The sequence below is a fragment of the Lactuca sativa genome, chromosome 2 (assembly GCF_002870075.4).
Source record: "Lactuca sativa cultivar Salinas chromosome 2, Lsat_Salinas_v11, whole genome shotgun sequence".
Classification (NCBI taxonomy): domain Eukaryota; kingdom Viridiplantae; phylum Streptophyta; class Magnoliopsida; order Asterales; family Asteraceae; genus Lactuca; species Lactuca sativa.
In genome coordinates, this window is record NC_056624.2 from 47,323,488 (window position 1) to 47,332,789 (window position 9,302).

The window sequence follows — 9,302 nt, forward strand, 5'->3', positions numbered from 1 at the left end:
GCTGGATAAAGCAGTCTATGGATGAAAGGAAGCACCGAGAGCCTGGTATCAAACTTTAACTCGCTTCTTAAAAATGTCAAAATTTAAACAAGGTTCGGTTGACCCAACCTTCTTCCGAAGGAAAGAAGGTGAACATCTTATGATTGTTCAGATTTATGTTGATGACATCATCTTTGGCTCTACGAATCCTAGCTTAACAGTTGAATTCAGGAAGTTGATGGAGACTAAATTTGAAATGAGCGCAATGGGTCCAATTAACTTTTTCCTTGGTTTAAATATTAGACAGGGAACAGAAGGTATATTTATCAACCAGGAGGCTTATACAAAGAACTTACTGACGAAATTCGGTATGACGGTTGACTCAAAAGTGAAGGCTCTAATGGCATTTGGCACCAAGTTAACACCATCTCTGGAAAAACCCGTTGTCGACATAACACTATATCGTCAAATGATAGGGTCCCTTATGTATCTAACAGCTAGTAGACCGGACATTATGTTTTCTGTTTGTTATTGTGCTAGGTTTCAAGCTAATCCAAGAGAACCTCACATGGTAGCAGTTAAGAATATATTCTGTTACCTGAAGCGAACCTCATCTCTCGGTCTCTGGTATCCTGCAAGATCTGGATTCTTCATTCAATCTTTTTCTGATGCTGATCTTGGAGGATGTGGTCTAGATAGAAAGAGCACTACAGGTGGATACCAATTTCTTGATGGAAAACTTGTTAGCTGGCAGTCCAAGAAGCAGACCTGTGTGTCACTTTCAATAGCCGAAGCTGAGTATATAGCTGTAGCGTCTTGCACTTCTCAAGTAATATGGATTTAAAGTCAACTGAGAGATTACGGGCTGAGTATGAAGAAGATTCCTCTCTATTGTGATTCAGAAAGTGCAATAAGGATTTGTCACAATCCAGTGCAGCACAAAAACTAAGCACATTGCACTCAAATATCATTTCATCAAGGATCATGTAGAAGATGGGAACGTGGAAGTGCATTTTGTTCGATCTACTGATCAATTGGCCGAAATTTTCACTAAACCATTACCTGAAGCGCTCTTTAACAAAATCTTACAAGGCTTGGGTATGATGGAAGCAGAATCGGTGCCGAATTCTCAAATCTCTCACTAAAAATTAGACAAGCAAAATGCAGCGAACGATCGGTCTATTTCGGGTCTGAAATTTTAAGGAACCGACCGATCGGTCTATTTCGGCTCTGGAATTTTAAGGAACCGAAATGAACCGACCGCTCGATCTATTTTGGCTCTGGAATTTTAAGGAACTGAAATAAACCGACCGCTCGGTCTATTTCGCTTCACTCAATTAAGATAAGATTCCGGTTGTATTCTATGTATATTCTTTTCTCTTGTCTTTAATATGGTTTATGCTTATTTTTCTATTTTTATTTTTTTCAGAAAACTTCAAAAATCCAAAAATATTTTCTCTTTCTGTTGTTATTCTTTTTCAGAAAACTTCAAAAATCCAAAAATATTTTCTCTTTCTGTTTTTATTATTTTTCAGAAAACTCAAATCTTCAAAAATATTTTTCGTTTTGTTTGTTTGTTATTTTTGTATGGTGTGTTTGGTTGTTCTTACTTTAATTAGGTCACAAGAGTACCAGTACAACAAAATTTGTAGCTAAAGCACGTACAATTATTTCCATAAGAACTAGTTAAGGGTCCCTAGAAGCATGCTGTTGCATGTTAACCAAAGCCTCTACGACTTAGATCAGGCCTTAATGATTCGATCTATACTTATCGTTTCTTCCCAATTAGGCTGTTAACATCAACTCACTTTAGAGATACCTTACTCTTTTCATATGAGTTAAGAGTTTGTCTGCTTAGTCATGTTTTTATAACTGAAGGTACTTTCGGTTCTTTAGCCACCTTCCTTATATTCTCCATCTACTTTCGGTTCGCCAATGTAACCCTTGAGACTCTTGATTCTTACCACTGAGGTTTATGGTTGCACAAAGTCTGTGTTTGTGATCTTAGATACGTATACCACGTGCTGAGTGAAACCCAAAATCCGACACCTATAATGAATTGATGGTGAATTATCAAATTCAAGAACTTAATGGTTACCCAATGAAATCTCTTTTTATTTTTTGCGTGGTCTTTTATGAAATTGTCTAAAACCAAGGCATTTCTTCCCAAAAAGATCCAGTTTATTTTTGGTTTTGAGATTTCTATTACTTCATTTGTTACTCCAACTTATATCTCACTTACTTGTTCAACAGTCTACATCGGTCTCACAAGTACTTCTTCCAACGTTCGGTCTTATGTTAAGACTCCCAGTTCGGTTGAAGATAAGCTTCCCAAAGCCTAACAATTAAAAGAAGCCTTTCAATGTTTCTCAACAAATAGTTGATCGTATTTTCCGGGAAACCACACAAGCACTTCAAGTCTATCTTGACTATGAAGGAAGCGATTCTTGCCCGGGATCACCTGCTTTCTGTCTTATAATGAGACATCACTCACATCCCATACACACTTGCTTTATTTCTTTTTCGTTTGTCACTCTATTGCACGAAAATTTTATTTTCCAAAACTATGGTTGATGTTGGTTCAAGTTTTGTTTAAACAGGGGTAATCATGTTTCTTGAAGTCGCACTGAATTTCAAACGACGATTGAGGATAAGAATTTGGGCGCGTGAATTTGAACGGTCTCTATACCCACACGTGCTAACGTTTATCTGGGAGTACCCAACCTGTCACGTCGCGCTTTTCCAGGCGATGTTTTAGTGATCACGTCATTATCGTCATCTACATTCTCTCTCCTAGCAACGATATATAAAGAGATTTTCCTTTGTTTGTCTTTTACCAGCAACAAATTCTCTCAATATTACAACGCAAGTTCCAACTATTTATCTTCCTTCTTCGTTCAACAGTGGCGACTTCTTCATCCTTTCACGATTAGACTGATTCGTCTACATTGCTTTCAATCAAGCCAAATCAAAATATGATCATCGAACTTAACCCATTTTTGCATGATTCGTATATGCTTCAGTTTGGTGAGTGTTTGAAGTATTCTCCACTAGTTGTAGCCCTAACTCAAGTTGAAGCCGTTCCAATGTCACTCTTATCATAGGTCTACTCCACGGCCTCATATGGCAAGAACAAAGAACATATTTTCTTTCAAATTCATAACAAGAAGGCTTCTATTTCAAAGGGGAGATTTTGCTCGTTGATGAATCTTATTGTTGATTCCTCAGTAATCTCACCAGACTTTGTCACAACTACACAACTGTTCTCAATGCTTTACGAGATGGGATATACAGATGTGCTCACCACAGTCACAAAAGTTAAAAAGTCTTGTTTAACTTCTCAATGGAATGGTTTGTTAACTCTTCTCATCAAGAGTTTGGCAGAAAGGAGTGGTGGATCAGATGGCACTAGCAAGGGTTTTCTTACCCTTTTATACGGTCTCTACAATGGCATCAACCTTGATTATGGGACGATTATATGGTCTCAAGTGGTGCAGAGTCTCAATATATCTACGAGGCATTCAGATATATCATGTGGGCACTTCTGGACGCTTATTACAAGAAGGGCGATTAACACTTTGGACATTCCTGTGATGAAGGATGTCCTAGTCGCGTCCGTTGCTATGTTTCACACAAAGAAGATCATCATCTCTAATCCAACAAAGTTCCATCACAACGGCTCCATTCCTGAATCCATGTATCGTTGTGTCTCAGCAGAAAGTCATGTTATGGCGGAATACAGAACACTTCCTCCTAAGGGACCGAGAGTCCTTACTCCAGAACAGCAGGCTGCCCTGGAAGCTGTAGACAAGCCTAGCAACCGAGGGAAACGCACTACCACAAAGGAGTCCACAGAAGAGGATAAGACTAAAGCTTCTAACATGAAAATGAAAGTCTGATAAAGGAGATTCTTCCAAGCCCAAGAAGCTTAAGAAAATGGCAAGAAGATCCAAGAGTCCCACTCCTCCTAGCTCAGAAAATGACAAGGAAGATGAAGAAGCAGAGGGTCATCATGAATCATCAAGAGGCAATACACCTACCAGATCCCCAACTCCAACCAAACCCATTCATGACAAAATTCCTACCCCACCTCCATCACCGAAACAAACAATTTCAGTATCGGTTCCTATCGCTCCTCCACCCACTACTTCACAACCAACGACTTCTTTACTACCACCTCCACCAGTTACTTATATTCCAATTTCTACATCTCCATTACCACCTCCTATAATTTCACAATCAACTACCACTACTTTTCCTGACCCAACAGTGGGAGTCAACGTATCTGATACGGGGGCAACTACTACAACCAAAACTCCAATCATCACTAAACCTCTTTCACCTATCAACTCAACCGATTCTGGTGCCACTCTCGGTGGAGAGAATGATGAGTATGACTCTACATACTTCAGTCCATATCAGCTTCCATCTGATGAAGACAATGATGCTCCTGTCAACAACCAACATTTATAGAGCATTCCTGAAAAGCTAGATCGTTTGCTTGAAGACAGCAAGGCTTATAGTGGTGTGGTTCTTAAAGCTTTCCTGGAGACTGCCATAGAACAATACACAACGTCAATTGAAAAATCTACTAAAGCTATCGATGAGTCTACCTCTTCTTGTAAAAAGGCAACTAATGATGTTACTGAGGTTGTTCATACAACTCAAATTTTTCTTGAATCATTGAAAATTCATGCTGATACAAGTGCAGCGAAAGTACAAGCCTCTGTCGATTCATTTTCTAAGTCCCTTCAAGAAGAAAGCACCAAGTTTGAAGTTGTGCGTTCATCTATCCAAACCGAGAACACTTCCTTTTTAAGTTTAGTGAATTCTCGTTTTGCCTCTCTTCACGCTTACCTGGCAACCGAAAGTGCTCTGATGGCAGATCTTGCCAAACAAGCATCTATTATTGAAGTCCAGAAGGTGTAGCTAGCCCAAGCAGAAAAAGAAATCCCTTTATTAAAGACAAAACGGGCTGTATTTCGAAGTTGTGCAGGAGATGTAAAGAACATGCTGACCAATCTCCTTGGTCCTCATGATCCCATTCTAACTCTCACCATCTGAAATCATCTTACCACCAAACTGCTTCCTGCCCTTACAATGCTTCATGAAATGAAGGGTGTTTCTGAGAGGTTCAACCCTCCGAAACAAGGGGGAGAAGGTGCTCGTGTTGATCAACCGAGAGTGACTGTTAAAAAAGAAACAGAAACTATACACCCAGAAGTCAAGGTCACAACCAAACTGAAGGATAATGTAGCTTCAGGTTCTGGTCCAAATGAAAAGCAAAAGGATATTGCTGATGATATTGATAGTGATGTTGGTGAAACAATTGCTGAGGCTCTCCAAAGAAAGAAGAGAGACCGAGAGTTGAATGAAAATTTGAAAGTTGCGAAGGAAGCAAAGGAGAGGGAAAGGAGAAACAAGGAAGAAGAAGAAGCCTTCAACTGTAAAAAGGCCTTGTTTCCTTTATGGGCAAAAGAAGCACTTATCAATCAAGCTATAGAGTTTCCATCAGTTTATTGGTTGGAACCTGTTGCTTCGTTTGACTGTGATAATTCAAAGGACTCGTAGTTTGACATGCCAATTACAAGGAAGACGTTCACATTCCTTTGTTTTGATTCAACTGCTGAGGTTCCTTTTCCTCATCCGAAGGTTGACCGAGAGCTGATTGACTTCTATCTAAAGTATGGCCAACTGCAGTACCTAACATGGAGTGCTCAGAATATTGTGACTGTTAAGGTGCTCAAACCTTTACCTATTGGGAGATTTATCAATGTCAATTTCAAGATCACTCGTGGAACAACAAACACAGTGTCGACTATCTCTCTAGCAGACCTTCCTAATCTCAATCCTCATGATTGGATTTTGCTATACAACATTCTGCTCACTAATCTGATGGAATATGAGCCGATTCTGGAACACTTAAAGAGAATGTTGGCCTCCTACATATATGAAGTAGCAACTATTGATCAGGACATAGCAAAGGCTATGAACAAGAAGCCAACTGTCAAACCTACACCAAAGCCAGGGGATGTGAACAAGATGAAGATGGGCCAAATAGATTCAACACATCTAACTGTGATGTTTACTAAAGGTGAAGCTCACAGATTTTTGTTTGCTCTGGTAGATAAGCACTTATTTTCTACTGACTGCTTGGAGCACATCATCAACATAATACATCGGTGCAAGCAGAATTCAGAGGCTAACAAGAAGAATTTTACAAACATGCTTCAGTGGTACATTACATTTCGCTATCATCTTTTGGCCATCATACCGAGGGTGTTCTAGACTGTGAAGAAGTCTTATGTTGCTAAACAAGATTGAGGTTTCGGCTCCAAAGACGTAAAAGGGGAGATTGTTGAGTCTGTTAGTGTTGTGTCTTGGGCCTCATGTTTTGTATCTAGATTGGGCATGTCCATCCGTGATTATCTAGATTAGCTAGTAGGGTTATTCTATATATATGCATGCATGTATGCATTATATGAAGTTGATTTTTACGTTCATTATTTTGTAACCCTAAAACACCTCTACAGTTGAAGTTCTTAATCGAGCTCTTCTGAGGTGTTGAAGCATTAATCATACGACATATTCAAAGTCATATTTGTGTTCTTTATTACGTTCTTAATCATTAGCTTGCTTAGAATCTATCGATCCTGATAGAGCATTGTTCTAACATTCTTAAAAGTAGCCCATTCAGCCGACTACTCAGCAATTTTGGTCAAAGCAACATGTTGACATTGGATACCTGACTAGCCAAAGAAGTAACACTTTTTCATAAAAGTAGTTCGGTCAACCGACTACTCAGTAATTTTGGTTAAAACAACATATGGACCATAGCTACCTAATTAGCCAAATAAGCAACATTTATTCTTAAAATTAGCTCAATTGGCTGGCTACTCAGAAATTTCGGTCAAAGCAACATATTCACGATGGCTACCCGATTAGCCAAATATGCAACATACTTGGAATTCCTTTACACAATGATGTATAAGCTTTATCCAATAATGACGTTCTCTTTGAATTTCCTTATTTAGTAGACTTCTTTCTAAGGACTTTATACATCCCCTTGGAACATAAGCACAAAAATCAAGACAAGTATACTATAATGATAATCCTATGTGATGATTGGAAATATTTTGTTTTGCATGAAGATCAAGTTAAATTTTAGTCTAAAACATTATATGTCTTGATGCCATAAATCATTTTAGACTGGGAGCATAATGATCTCTAGTGTTTACCCATACACACATAGCAGTTCGACAATAACTAATTACTTATTTGGTATCCAAAGGAAATAATAAATGAAGGATAGAAAAAAGATGATCGAATATAAAAGTAGAGTAATCATTTAAATTCTTGCATAACATCATAAGATCTAGGTTTTTATCCAAAATCTAATATTATAATAAGAAGGCTAGTATACTAAATAATATAATATTAGATCGATGTTCACTTTGATGGGTTTTGGTCCTAAGAACATCCTATGTGCTCATACAATCCCTAATGCTTGGATCTAGGTTTCTCTATTGTACATGCTTGTTATCCAAGACTATAAACGCTAATTCTAGCATCTGGAATTAGATATTAACATATAATTAGGTTTATGATATTACCTTGATTGTTATGTAGCAATAACAATCCCAATTCCTCCTTGAATTGACTTTGGAAGGCTTAGAGTCACAAGTGTCACTCCTCTAATGGCTTACAAACACCATAAGCAAGTGGAGAAGGTATAAAGAGAGAGGAGAGAGGTAGAAATTCATCCTTAGATGCTCTAGGGACCAAGTGCACGAAATCCTAAGGCCTTAGGGGTCTTTATATAGGGTTGGGATTAGGGTTTCAGTCCTTATCCTTATCTAGTTAGTTGCCCATCAAGCAACCATAAGATAAGCCTTGAAAATCCCTATCTCTTGGACCTTGGACGATTTTAAGGATATCCTTATCCTTGAATTCGTCCATCCTTTGACAAGGATAACCATTGCCCTATTTTGCAACTATCACATAATTACAATTCAGTCCCTCTAGTTTAATTAATTACATTTGATCACAAAATTAATTCTTAATTAATTATTGACCAATATTAATTTAACAAATATGATTTCTCCTTTAATATATTATTCTTATAACATATTAATAAATCATAATAACCTCTCTCTTTATTTATTTCTCCAATCAAGTTTCTTTGGTGAAGGCAACCCAAAAGGACCATGCACCATCGGGTCAAGTACATACCAAAATAGTTATGGACTTAGACACTAATCCAACACCCTTCCTTTCCTATAAATAGTATCCAAGCACTCTTGTTAGGTGTTTTTGACTAATTCCTATATCTATCCTTGTCTCTCTCATGGAGATATTTATGTCTCCATCTAATCAACTCATTTCCATTAGGAGCAGTTAGCTCTCTTTTTACATGACAATTTAACTTCATTATCAGAGCCTGCTCCCGAGTCACAGTCCATAAGGCAAGTTTAACGATGACGTTCTTGCTACTACTCAGGTTTTGTAGTCTGAATCCAACCACGATGCACTCTCGAAGGACATACAAGCTAGACAAAACAACTGGATAATTGAATACAGAACCCCGCATAGCAACAATAACCCAGACTAATTATTTAGATCTACTAGATAGAACTTATACTTTTCATTTAATAGTTATATACTTGATACTTAATTCTAGTTTAATATTTTTAAATGTTTATATATGTTCAAGATGAGTAATCAGTTGAGCACAAGAAAGTTAAAACATCAATCTGGAAGTTTAGTTTATTATTTATGCTTTGAACATAAAGTACTTGTATTATAATTTTTTGTTGTTTTGGAACAATGTATATTTTAAATTTAGTGTGTCCAAATATATGTCTCAATTAACTGATTATCACCTCCATATTCAGACATGATTAAATTTTGGTTTTGTGAACCAGATCTCTAAATAGAACTATAAAGTAAATGTCAATATTTTCTAAATAAATAAATTCTATATTCAAAAACTTTTGACTCAAACTTGATTTGAACAGTTATTTATGGTATTGTTATCTTTTTTATATAAATGATATGCAAATTTTCCAACTTCAAGAAAAGAATTTAGGAAGGAAAATAATATAGTTTATTTGATGTATGTGAATCTTATTTGTATGTAAAATATTCCTAATAATATTTTCAATAAATTGTAGATAAAATGATTATTAAGGAACTATAAACTATTATATATGACTTCCTTTCAAATGAATGTCTAGATTTAGTACAAGATACATTATCAACTTTATTAACAACTATAGTCATTGTAATTATATTTTACATTTTAAAAAATAATTGTGAAAACT

At 36.8% G+C, this 9,302-nt stretch overlaps 1 protein-coding gene across 1 annotated transcript; it reads left to right on the forward strand.

The window, feature by feature from the left end:
* The first annotated feature begins 3,915 nt into the window (after positions 1 to 3,915).
* Positions 3,916 to 4,452, forward strand: LOC128132297 (leucine-rich repeat extensin-like protein 2). The gene has a single exon (XM_052768812.1). It carries the CDS (start codon positions 3,916 to 3,918, stop codon positions 4,450 to 4,452), a length of 537 nt encoding a protein of 178 aa, XP_052624772.1.
* Positions 4,453 to 9,302: the final 4,850 nt, after the last annotated feature.

What these genes read in the sequence shown, in the direction of transcription:
- LOC128132297 (XM_052768812.1), top strand. Translation starts at nt 3,916, where the DNA reads ATGGCAAGAAGATCCAAGAGTCCCACTCCTCCTAGCTCAGAAAATGAC.